This window comes from Ammodytes marinus, assembly GCF_949987685.1.
Source record: "Ammodytes marinus genome assembly, chromosome: 2".
Taxonomy (NCBI): Eukaryota; Metazoa; Chordata; class Actinopteri; order Uranoscopiformes; family Ammodytidae; genus Ammodytes; species Ammodytes marinus.
The window spans coordinates 17,245,615-17,259,024 of NC_137231.1; the positions used below are offsets into that span (position 1 = coordinate 17,245,615).

Sequence of the window (13,410 nt, forward strand, 5' to 3'; positions counted from 1 at the left end):
ACAGTTTGTCTCAAGGTATTTTGCATGCTCCTGTAAACGTTGTATTTGGCGACCTCCAGTGGTTAATTCCTTACCCTGTTGCAGTGATATACAGCTGCACTCCAGGAAATTGTGACATCACTGTTAGTTACAGGTAAATAAAATAACTTGTCGCAACACACCCATCAGTGATTTTGGGTGTGCCCAAAGGTGAATTGGGTTTGAAACTGCCTTCACTATTAATTGAATGCATTACAGCCAGCCCTCTTAAATTCATTTACTTTAGTTTAGTACATAAAAATCAAACCTGAGTTACATGTTAAACAAAACATTACAGAAAACACTAACTCAGCTTTGTGGTTTGTCAACTATGTGCACTAAAACAAAGTTATTTCTATTAAATGGGGAAATTACACAAGTCTAGTCCTAATACTACAATTTGTTTGTTCTGAATCTATTTTTATAGCATATTGTTCCACTTTGGCAGTTTATCATTGTCTCTGTTTTAATTTTGTTGAATTACCTGAATCATGACTGTGCTTTATAGAACCATACATTCACATGTTATTTGTTTAATTTACATGGGTGCAAGAATAAAAGAGAGCCAAGATCACTGGTAAACCAGAGTAAAAAGTTTATTGTTGAAAAAAAGAAAAGCACTCAAACAGTACAGCCCTCTACCAGCATAAGCAATACAATCTCCAACACAAAGTAACTCATCATGTGACTCTTTAGCTTTAGCTCCTCTTCATGTTCACTGGTTCAAATCTAGCTACACATAGGTTTCCTGGGCGAGTTTCATCCTACAGCAGTGGCTTGGAAAAAGAAAAAAAACCTTCTCTTGACTACAACACTGGTCTCCTGTATTGAGTTTTTCACTCCTCGGCTACCCCGTTTGTAGTGACGGCGTCGGCCACTCCATTGACTGCTGTGTCTATGACTCCTTCACCATTGGCTATGGCAGCGTTTGACACAACATCTGCCCAGGTGCTTTTACTCTTAAGGGCGGATGGACTAACAGAGGTGTCCGAGGCTCCGTTTATTTCACCGTTTATCTCATCTGACTTAATCTCATCAAGTGTTGTATCAGATTCTGTCTCCCCATTGGCTATGCTGCCGTTTGCTTTATGTGGTGCTGCACTAATGGTCTCAGCCCTGATCTCTGCCTCCCCATTCATTATCTTGACCTGGGCACCTGAAGCAACCGCACTCTCATCACTGTCTCCTCCATCTGTTTGCTGATTTTGTTCAGCTGGCTCAATCACATGACCATTAGCTTGAACCTCGGCAGCACTCTCCACCAAGGCCTGTGCCACTGGCTGCTCCTGTTGGCCCTCACTGGCATCCTCCACTGCCGGGCGCCCTCCTTCCTCCTCGGCTTCCTTCCCACATCCTGCTTCTTGATCTGAGCTCTTCTCTCCCCCGAAAATGGCCTCTGCTGAGACTGTGACGCGCCCGTTAGATACTGTGAGTCCCAGTTCTTTTGCCACCGCTTCCTTCAGTTCCTTGTGTTTCTGCTTGTACTCACGGAAACTGTCACTGTGAAAACAACAATTCATGAGTGAGTGGCTCTACTTGGAACAAAAAGTGACAACAAATAAAACTGCATGCTGCTGGAGCCAGTTATGTTTGAAATTGTGATTTTGATATTTCTTATATTCATTTGTTTCAGGATGAAGCAGTTAATCGTGGTAAATAGAAAAAAAAGATCAAGAAGGTACAATCGAAATTAAAAGAGCTCACAATGCAGAATGGCTACTTTTATCACAATATCTATGGTAATGTGTAATGCTGTAGAACGAGTTACAGTAAATAAATGCATTATTTTTCAAATGCAATGTTTTAGGAGAAACACGTAGGCCTACATTGGTTATAATTCTGACTATTAACAATAAACAAATGTGATCCTTATCAAGAATGTTTGTTTATTCAATGTATGTGTAAAATAAAAACCTAAATGGATTCATTAACATTTGATGTTACCTTCAAAAAACTTAATGTCATTCAAGCTACATTTTCACATCACAGCACATTTGACCTGTTTTATGCTTATTATATCATATGATATATTATGGTGAATAAATACCTTTTTGTAATCTTCCTGATCCCTGTCACCAGGACCATCAGCTCCAGCACAGCATCACTTGTTGGGGTTAGACACTGAGGACAGAGGTTGAAGAATAAATAAATACTTTTTTTCTTTTTGGGAGTGATACAAAGAGAGACAGACCACATGAGCTCCTTTGGGGCGTACCTCCACCGGTTGCTCCATGCAGTCAGGTCCTGCTTGTCTGAGGGAGCGCTCCACCTTCACCGCCTGCTGGGTTATGGTGCACAGGAACTCTTTGCTGGAGCGTGTCTGAGAGTGTTCCTCTCCCACCTGAGAACGAAAAATAAGCATGAGATGACACAGACACTCAACCAATCCACAAAACTCTCGCTCTCTCACACATGCAGATATACAGACCAAGGAGGTAAAAGCAGTGAGGGCCTCTTTCTCGTGGGTCATAGCACTTCGGTAGTCTCCTTTGCTGCACATCCACGTTGCCATCAGGTGATGACTGCAAAGACAGAAAACCAGTAAAATAAATGTTAATGGTGTTTGACAAAAAAATAAAGCAAGGTAAACTTTGAATGGCATCTTACGTGAGAGCGGTGTGCACATTTGTGGTGCCGAAGAAGGAAGTGTTGAGTCTGAGGGCGTTCTTCAAGAACTGCCCCTGCAGATCTCCTGTCAACATAAACCCGAGACAGCCCTGCCGGGAAACATTGAGCTTGTCAAAAAAAGGTCATTATCGTATATAATGACATTGTGAATAGCAAGAGCGGGGCGACTGTGGCTCAGTTGGTAGAGCGGGTCGGCTGATGATCAAAAGGTTGAAGGTTCGATCCCCGCCCTGCCACCTGTGTCATGGTTGTTGTGTCCTTGGGCAAGACAATGTCGATAGTTAGCCTGCTATGTGCGTGTGAATGGTAACGTGGGAAAGGCAAACAGGTCTCCCTTGCAAAAGAGTCTTTGGTCTCAATGGGATTTTCCTGTATAAATAAAGGTTAAAAAATAAATTAAAAAACACCAATATGTGGTAACCTACATCCAGTGTTGCAGTGTAGGGATGGTCCTCTCCGTGGACTGTTAGTGTTAGCAAGCGAGCTCTGAGGAGACACTTCTGGGCCAGGGCAGTCTCCCCTCCAGCAAACATGTACACACCCAGGAGGGCCTGCATATGACAACAAAATTACAACAATCACACTCTACACACATGACACAGGTTATACTTTATATATATTGTTTAAACCTATAGAAATATGCAAGTTGCAGTTCATGTCTATGTTGGGTTCAGCTACACTCACATATTGCTGGATAGTGTTTGGATGGTCAAAGCCAAGCACTCTCTCACTGATGACCACTGCTTTCAGCTGGGCACTGCGAGCCTGGAGAACAGAAAGAAGAATTGGATCATCTATATTAAGAAATAAAAAACATGTAACCTCTTATACTTCATGAAATTGACACAGTCACCTCTGCCTTTTCCAGAGTGGATGCATTTTGGACTACTAATGTTATAGCAAGACTTGCACTTTCTTATATAATACAACAATATAGTAGGTTTAGACATATCATCAAAATTATAATAATACTCTTTATGCATCCCCTTTCAAATACATTACGATACGTTATTAACTAATAATTGACTAAGCTGTCAGAAACATGTCGGAGTAAGTACAATGTTTCCCGTGTGTACAAACCCTACTTTTCTCGTGCTGAAAAAAGGTGTTAATGTAAAATGTAATTTGGTCTACCTCAGCTGCCTTTCCCCGCAGGTATGCCACCTTTGCCAACAGGCTTTGGCAAAAGCAGGCCTCCGGGTTTAGGTCATCACATACCCTGCCATACAGGTAGGCTGCATCTTTCAGCTGCTTATGGGTCTGATCCAGCAGACCTGCCATCAGGGGAACACAGGTTGAGATCTTCATTTAGATTTTATTCAAAAAGGAAACATGAACTTAAAGCATACAGATACTGACATACCTTTGTGAAGGGAGGTCTGTGCAGCCAGGTACGCTGTTGAAGCATCTGCAGTTGGCAAGTGAATGTGCTTCACGACAGGGAAGATGTTGAGGACATCGTCCGGACCAATGGGAGCCTTGTTTAGGTTGTTGAAAGAGTAGTCTCTCAGTCTCAACTGGTGGTGACACAGAAGTAACAAACACATGTTTTCCTGTTATTATACAGTATCTCTCTTCAATTGTTTATCTGGCCATTTCAAATTTGTGTATATCAAGAAAATGTACAGGTAATACACAGTTTGGTTACAAATTCAAGGGAAAACCAACATAGTGTCTCAGTAAAGTGTTTGCCACCACTTGCTGCCAGAATAGCTTCAATTCACCTTGACATTGAACCAACAAGGCTCTGAGTCTCTACTGGATGGATTGAACTCCATTCTCCAAAAGGTATTCACTAATTTGGTGTTTTGATGTCCAAAATCTCCCATAGGTTTTCAATTTGGTTGAGATTGTGTGACTGCGAATGCCATGGCATATGATTCACATAATTTTCACACTCATCAAACCATTCAGTGACCCCTTGTGTCCTATGGACGTCACCCTGGAATAGACCGCTCCCATCAGGATAGAAATGTTGCAAGCTCATGATCATCATATGTTGGCTGTCAACCAGAATGTCTGATGATGGGATTATAATTACTTAAATGTAGCATACAATGCACCTTCTGGAAGCAACTGCATTTGTTATGTATCTTCACTCATTTAGTAAGGGGTTTCCTTTTATTTGTAACCCCTCTATATGTGTTCCAGTTGTTATTTCATATTCTATATGTATCTGTTACCTGTACTCCAGTCTTTATACAGAACTCTCTCAGCAAAGAGACCCTCTGGAGGCCGTAGTGCTCCACCAGGTGGTTCGGACCAGAGCTGTCGCAGAGAAAAATGCCAGTTATTATAAAGTGAACTCCAAGCCATACTGTAGCTAACACACCTGAAGTGAGAGCAGCAAACACAGGCAGCGTCCTTACCCGAGGCCGTCAGAGATGTTGTATGTTTCACCAGCATCCAGGCAGACCAGGTTCCACAGCTCAGCCCCTGTGAGCATGCTCCAGGACGTGCTTTCAGAGGCCCCAGCCCCTCGGCCACGCCGCCTTGATTTCTTCTTTGGCTCCTCCCCCACAGGAGCGGGCGTGAAGTTGGGAACCAGTAGGGAGCAGAGAAAGTGACTGACAGCTGCAGAGAGACTGGGAATGTCCACACCCTGCCAAGACATAACCCCAGGCTGCAGTTCATTCTCTCTGGAGTGTGTGGACCCACACCTGCTGCGATTTCAACACCTTTCAAATTTTGATGGCGTGGAAGATTAGAACAGGAATGCTCGCTAGAGATTAATACATACCTGAATGAAATTGTTGAACACTCTTCTTGTTGAGCGGATGAAAATTTCACCAACGACCGTCCTCTGGTCAAGACAAAAAGGAGGGACGTTAGAAAGCCTAGTTAAGAGAATGATTACGTCAATAAGACAAGTTAAATTTGACTTGTGTGAATCAAACAAACCATTATATGCCTCAGGCGCTCCTTGTGTTCTGACTGGCTGACAGCCTTCATCACGTGGCCCAAATAGCGCAGGTTGATGCCTCTCTGGCTCAGGGTCTCTTTAAGTGTAGCTCCATCCATTGGTGCCTCATTGCTGTGTAGGCAATGCTCCACCTGCAAAAACACACAGACATATGCTGAGCTTGTATCATGTTTGCACTAGATGTGCTAATTACAGTATGTAAACAGTGGTTTCACTTACAAAGGCCGGTATCTGGTGTGTGATGATGAAAGCTGCAGCTTCCCTCAGTAACCTCTCCTGCAGCTTCTTTGCCTTATCTTCACTGGGAGGGATGGACACTCCTGAAAACAAAGCACAAGAAGGGTATTGTATTGTGTTCCAGCAACATATTTGATATTGTGTGTGTGTGTGTTTTTTTGTGTGTGTGTGTGTGTGTGTGTGTGATTTATTGTGATACCTGGAGCGAAGACGCTTGGATTAAAGCGCATCTCAAAGATGATGTCGCTAACCGAGCCCACTTCTTTGCAAGCAGCTCGTAGTGCACTAGTCGCTCTAGAGTCACCTGCAAGCGTGCAAACATTTGTCAGGTATAAAATGGCAAAAGTTGCGTTTTTACTAATTACACCAATCAGTTTGATCTTCCAAAACACTTCTTACAAGCTGCTGCGCATTCTTCAAAACCTCCATTCTCTTCCAATATCTCCCTGACACGGTGACTGAACTGGCTATGTCTACAAGGAGCAAAAGACAAAACTTAAACTTTATGGAAAAGAACAACAACTTAACAACAGAGTTTAAAGGTGTTTCATCTTTACATGGAACCCACTTGTGCTGGATGAAGGCCTGCAACAGCTCTGGCCTCAGCCTACAGAGTCCGTGATGGAAGCTCTTTGGAAGCCCAGAGTCTGAGTTATAATTCTCTGGCCAGCCTTCTTTTACGCAGCCCTTCTTCTCCTCGTCCTCTTCAGAGCTTTTACTACTCTCCGCATCTCCACTGATTTGCTGAGTCTCTGTCTCCACCTCTGGACAGAAGTTGGCATCAGCTGGGAAGGTCCTGAACACATCCAGTACGTAGAATCTCCCATCAGCCCCCAACAGTCCCTGAGCGTCCACTGAGGTGAACAGTGGTACGTGTTTGCCACCAGGTGCCACAACAACATGTTTCTGGATACAAAGAGACTTTGATGCTAGAGCCAAGAACTCTAGCAGCCTTCTACGGTGGGGTGACTCTTGGCATCCTGCATGTACTCCATAAAGCAAGCCTCTATTGAACAGAAGAAGAAAGACAATTAGACCAAAATGTCGACCTCACAGTGTAACAGGGCTACAGCAGTACCTGAATATTTTTAAATTCACAGGGTTTACCTTGAGGCAGGTTCAAGTGCCTGATCCTGTTCTGTGCCTTCCAGGCCAGGGGCCAGCCCCTGAGCAGACAGGCGCACTCCTCTGTAGTCTACAATGGCTGTAGGTAGAGTGTGCAGGATCTGTAGCCCCTCTATGTTATTGTAGGCCTGTACTCCTTTAAGCTCCAGTCTCTGAGCTGCCCTGCAAGTAGAAGATGAGTTTTAAATACACGTGACAAAAAATACGTAATTCCAAACGGAAAACAAGACTTATGGTTTGCTCTCACCTGCGACCCCTTTCCCCACCAAACATTTCACTGGCTGCCCCCTGGCTCATGAACAGGCCGCCCCACAGGAACGCTGGGTCTTCAGGGTTTCCGTGCACTGGCTCCACAAAGCCATCTACAACAGTCTCTGCCCCCTGTGTCACAGCCCGAATGAATGCACTGTTCACCTGGGGAAAGAAGAACGAACAAGTGTGTAGAGGAGGAGGAGAAGAAGTTGAGTGCACAATAAAGCAAACAGGTGATACATGATGTCCTGAATAATCACACTTTGGTTTACGAGCTAATTGACATTTTTGTGCTTTTCTTGAATTACCTGGAGCAGAGCTTTGTCTCTCTGCAGCCTCTCCTCAAGACTGCCTACGGGAAGATCTTTGGCTACTTGCAAGTCCTCATTCCAGTCTGGGGCCTTCACATAACATACAGAGTTGCACCTAAAATCAGTACCAGCTGACATCATGACTGTACAACTTTAGTGACGAACAATTATGCTGCACTGTAATTAACCTGTGTTGACACCAGTTCATCCAGTCCCAGTCTGCTGAAGGTGTTTTTGTGAATGCGAGAGGCGCAGGGCGGCCCGAGCCAGCTCAGGGTGCGGTAAGGAGTAGGCATCACCTCTTCTGGAGGCAACTGAGACCTATACAAAGGTAGAAAGAGCACAAGCTCATCTGAAATTCAATTTACACTTAAGTATTCATACTACGTGCAAAGGCAACTATGTTACCTGTTTTTGAGTGTGGTAAATGTTTGTTTGAAGGCAGAGCTGAGGTGACAGAGCAGGTCAGCTAAACTGTGACAGGCTGGCGCGGACTGTGCAGGACGAGGATCGAACACCTCTTCTGTAGACCTGAGACAATGAAGAGAGGAAATAAATAAAATAATAACCAGCTGGTTACTATTAGCTTTTAATACATCGTTTACAACAAATTACAAATGAGCATTCCCTGTAACAAATGACAGGTAATGGTTTGAGTTAATATCACAAAACGATTTCTTTACCTATTGAGGAAGAAACCTTTTGGGCAGGACGTGATGTCACACCGGCGTCCCTCCATTGTCACCACGGTGATGTACAGGAAGTCTCCCTGCAGCTTCCTGTGTCCTGGAGACGGGTTCCAACAGCTGAGAGACAGGTCCTTCACGTAGCTAGGGGTCTGATGAGACAAACATAAAGTCCCACAGAGTCAGTGCTGTCTGCGTCTGTGTGGCACTATATTGGATGGCCAAATGTGAAAGGATATTTCAAGAGGTATTTGGGTACCTCTGGCTGGGAGCTCTGTGGTAGCAGGCCCATGAGCGGTCTGTCCAAGGAGCCTGGGAGGAGGTACTCTGGAGGAGCTCCGTCCTGGTTGGTTGTTTCTGTTTTTGTGTTGCTTAACAAACGTTTCAGGCTCTTTCCATTCGGTGAGCTAGATTCTGCAACAGGAATAATAATAAGATGAATTCTTATGTTTACCTTTGCATGTTACCCTTTTGTCTATGTGCTCTCTGTGTGTGTGTGTGTGTGTGTGTGTGTACCTGGTATATGTGTATGTGTGAGCGTCTCCAGTATGCTTGGTGAACGTCCCTCCCTCAGTGCATCCTGAGGTCCAGACACTCTCAGCAGTTCCAGCACACGAGCCATGTGCAGCCTGGCTGTGTGGGCAGTGTAGGGTTCTGGAAAGACATGCGGTGTTAATGTAAAGTATTCCCTGAACTTCAATAACAGCCAGCATGCACATGACAAATACTCTATATTGTGAGTCAACTATTAACTTTAAATAGACGTTTTATTGGAATAGAGAGTTAATGATTGTTGGATGTTGTATTCTAATAGCTTTTTGATCATCAATTATTTTATGATACGCATTCTCATGGACACAAATCTGACAGGGCTATGATTGTGCACCATAAAAGAGTTTACAATAACTGTGTTTTAACAGCTCATAGGTGAGAGACAGACTAATTGCTTGGCACGCAGTTGTAATCTCTGCAACTGTAAACCCTGGATGACTCGGAAAAAGGTGAGTCAGCTACTTACATTGAGCCGAGAGAAACTTAAGTGTGTGTGAAAGGGAAAGGGTGATGAAAGGTGATAAAAATGCGGACCGGATCTTTCTTTTCTGATATTCCGGTTTTATAATCATTTATCAAAGCATAAATAACCCTAGATACATATGTAGTTACACATGTGGACCTGCAAGGGATTTAAAACTGTGTTAAGGGACGGATAAAGAAGTTATTGATGTTTACGCTGCATTACAGAACAAGTTAAAAAATTATAACAGGAAACTGATTCCAAAACGGATTAGTAAGATTAAACAGTGTGCACAGTTAGGCTATTGAATATGCATGCATGTCAACATTAGAGAAGAACAATAAATAACATTTAAGAAGCCTACTGACACCCAAGAAATAAAAGAAAGGTAGGTTCACAATGTATGTACCCACCCCCCACCACCACCACAAAAAAGTTGTTAAGTAAAACTTAAACGGAAGGATCTCAAAAAAGAGGAAAACAAAAGCAACAGTGACAATAGTAGGATTTACCTTTAGAAATAAAGGTTAAAAAAAATAAACAATACCTTCCACCAGGCGAAGGATGGCTCCTGGTTTTAGCCCCTTGATGCTTTGCAGTTCTGCCTGGGGGTCCAGAGTTGTGCCAGCGAGCGCCAGCGACATGCTGGAACGTGGACTCACCTCATCTCTCGAAAGCAGATTCATTACTGCATCTTGAACGCGCCACAAACCGAGGACCTGCATACGAAGAACACATGGTTTAACACTGCAAGTAATGCCAAAATATAGACCACAGAACTTCCTATTATATCTTAAAAAGTGAGTAATCTATGAGGATAGTTCCTGCAATCCTCTGAAAGATAGAGCTAAAAGAAGACATAGATAATTGCAACATATATGTTTACCTATATGTAAAAGATAAATAAGAAATTAAAAAAAGCATCTTATAAAGTTTTTACAGATAGAAGAGCATATAAACAAACACATAACGGATACTACACCAGATAAAGATGATGAATTCTTAACAAAATGTAGTCTCAGCTATTACTTTTGTTTTCCGTCACATATCTTTTAACAGAAGAGTGATTGGTTTGTGTACCTGCATCTCAAATGGCTCTATTCCAGCCCCCTGGATCTTCACAGGGAACGCTGTGCCCTCATCTTGTTTATTACAGACGGCATCCTTTTCACCAGTCTGGCCGTCCACACCTTTATGGAGGAGAAATCAGAGGAAACATGACTAAATGGGGAGGGGGGAGGGGGTAATCACAGAGGCAGATTCTGGGTTTTTTTCTGCCTTCCGCTCATTATGTGCCAGGGTTTTTTCCAGCTCACTATGATCTGGAATAAAACCCATAAAGCTGTTAGGGAAAAAATGGAAGGATAACTGCATGTGGATTCATTAAAATCTCAATTCATTATGTCCAAATTCCGTCTTCTGAAAACGCTGAACATTAATCTCCTCTAATGCGATCAGGAGCTTGTCTGAAGAGTCTCTATGTGGGTGAGAGCGCCTGAGGGTGGGAGTGAACTTATAGAAGAAAATGTCAAAGAAAGAGAAAGTGGGGTGTGTCTGCCTTCTAACACACACACGAAAAACCAGAAGCAGAGCAGGACCCAGCGTGTTCCTGAACAGTGTGACTAATCTTGTTGAATTTGCCTATACCAGCCTTCATGTAATTTTTTTTTTTTTAACCTTTATTTATACAGGTAAATCCCATTGAGACCGAAGACTCTTTTGCAAGGGAGACCTGTAATCATCTCATGGTGAAGGGACAACCACACCCAGCCGTGGCATGTGGAGGAACATCAACTAAAAAAATCTATAGCTTAGCAATAGAGTGTAATGCACACACATACATGTATATATACGCATACAAACACAACACACATTTGACATGTACACAGCGAAACAAGAAATGTGCATTGCACTCATTACTGAAGACTGTGGTGCTTCCTACAGTTAACCAGGTCTTGCTGTCAATGTGGGCCTACTTTACCACTGGAAGGCACCCAAAAAAACTGCTCTGCTCACAACTGGCTGAAAGAAGGTACCTCCTCTCTGCAGGCTGGGAGCCATCAGTCTCTTTTCTACTGGAGCTGATGCCGTACTATAACAAAAGGCAGCATTGTTTTCGGTTTATTTTGGCACCAATTTGAGATGTTGGTTTGCGGCATAAATTACTCGAGCAGGGCGGTATTCCTTCCCTCTATGTCACGTAGTAAAAGTACAAAAGGATGACTACTCAAATGAACTGACAAAACCTGCCCATGGATTCATAGCACCGTACCCATGGATGAACTCTTTTACATCATACCTGTTTTGAACACGAGCCAGAACACACACTCTCCATAATTCAATCAGTCTGTCTTGTGGGGAGTGGCAAAGGTTAATAGAGGTTGAGTCACCAGTTTGAGAATGTGGCAAAAAAGGAGAAGCAAGTTATAAAAGGTAGATGGTAAGGTGGTTGAAACCTTTAAAACTAAATATGGTCAGAGGTTTTTGAATTTGGATGAACAGCAAGACAAGCTATGTGTCCAGAGATTTAAATAAAAGCAAATCTTTTTTCCCTTAAACGATTTAAATGAGAATTTACAGTTTTTCCAGGTATTGTAAGATTGATTTCAGTGCCAGTCTGTGAGTTCACCTACCAGAAAAGTTAAAAAGTGCACAGCAGACTCTGCAAGTTGGGGAAAGTGGAGAAAAGCAACAGCCATGTTTAGGGCAGCAGTGCAATGCTAAATCTCCTCACACTCTCTAGCGGGGGAAGCACCAGACAAAGAAAAAAAGAAGGAAGAGGAGAGTGCAAAATAGAGGCAGAGGGAAAGAGGGGCACGAAAGAAAGAAAGAAAACACATTGCAGGGATTTCTCACCATTCTTGGCCTGACTTCTTCCTCCTCCCTTCCTCACTTTGTCCTTCATGGCTGCGTGTTGAAGTTTGTCTTCTGTCTTCTTGTTTTCTTTTTTTCTTTTTTACTTTCCTGTGCAGGACGTCGCTAGCCCTTTAAAGCCTTGCTTCAAACCAGTAGAAGATCACGACCGAAACAATGACAGAGAGTGCAGAAAATGTTGCAGCTGGATTGTTTGAGAGGCCAGCAGAGTGAAAGTAAGCTGCTGTCTGTTCAGGATTGTGACTCCTGCCCCTCTCTACTAGGCAAACTCAGCTTATCTGTTCTCCCTGAGTGAAAAAAGCCCCACCCTCTTATTGCTCCACACAGGCATGTTACTCTGCATGTCTCTCACACTTTGTTGGACTGGGTGTGTCCAAGCATTCTAGCTGTATACTCACTCTTCCTCCCCCCAGCAGGTTTCACTTGTCCCTCCCTCTATAGACCCTGAGGGAAAGGTGGATAGTATGCACCAGTTTAGACATTCAGTGTTTCAAGTCCCAAAATGTTACAGTTATTTTTGTGAATCTATGTGCACATGTTTTAACTGAAACAGATGTCGTTGTAGTGTTCTACTTTTTCAAGCTACGCTTATCCCTCTATACTCTGAGGTCAAGGCAGCCGAGGGGGTTCATCCTTAACAATACAATGTTACAGTAGACTCAGTTTACTGAAATGACAATCGTGACAGTTTACCTGTCACAATTGGGTGTGACTGTATTTCTTGATGTAGCTTCTGTCAGGCCTACACCTGCAACATTCACATTTTACACATACCTGCACATCTCAAGTCAATCCAGACATAAAGACTTCTTGGGAGACTTGGTTAGTACTGGTAGAATTCCCATGCCATATTGATTGATATAATATGGCATAGGGGTTTAGTCACTTATGCGCTGAAATACAGGAAATCAAGCAATCATAGCCTTAAACTATTTACCTAATAATTCCTGTAACTTTTATCCTACATGATATGAGCAAGTTATGTTTACCCTTCAATACAACCGTGAAATGTTCAATGTGCAGGGTTAACCTACAACAATACAACTCAACATTACAAATTCGTGACGTTAGCTTAATGTTTGGGTGGGCTGTTGATGGTGTGGTGTTCCGTGTTGCATTCACGTGCACTTCAAAAAATTTAAATATCCTGCATAATTAGTCTGTGCACCGTCGATGTTAATTTTGAAGAGTGATTTATTTACATTTTAACATACTCATAATTACTTTATTTTACAATGCAATACTGGCCTTTAGGTTTTTTTCACTCTTATTGTTCGTATTATTATTATAAATCGTTTGAGTAGCCTTTTAATTTTTCACTGGCATTGGCCATGTAATCGT

The 13,410-nt window shown here is 42.8% G+C and overlaps 1 protein-coding gene across 1 annotated transcript; it reads right to left on the reverse strand.

Annotated features, from left to right (window-relative positions):
• Nucleotides 1-596: 596 nt before the first annotated feature.
• Nucleotides 597-12,387, reverse strand: LOC307264561 (clustered mitochondria protein homolog). The gene is made up of 28 exons (XM_080045991.1): nt 12,052-12,387; nt 10,276-10,385; nt 9,743-9,914; nt 8,697-8,834; nt 8,440-8,594; nt 8,178-8,332; nt 7,903-8,025; nt 7,683-7,815; nt 7,492-7,584; nt 7,179-7,345; nt 6,914-7,093; nt 6,375-6,812; nt 6,206-6,279; nt 6,006-6,110; nt 5,789-5,889; nt 5,548-5,700; nt 5,387-5,449; nt 5,016-5,248; nt 4,830-4,914; nt 4,010-4,163; nt 3,781-3,920; nt 3,331-3,411; nt 3,072-3,197; nt 2,626-2,735; nt 2,447-2,540; nt 2,234-2,359; nt 2,066-2,139; nt 597-1,518 (listed from the first exon to the last, which is right to left on the reverse strand). Exons 1-28 carry the CDS (start codon nt 12,098-12,100, stop codon nt 855-857), a joined length of 4,296 nt encoding a protein of 1,431 aa, XP_079902117.1. The 5' UTR covers nt 12,101-12,387; the 3' UTR covers nt 597-854.
• Nucleotides 12,388-13,410: the final 1,023 nt, after the last annotated feature.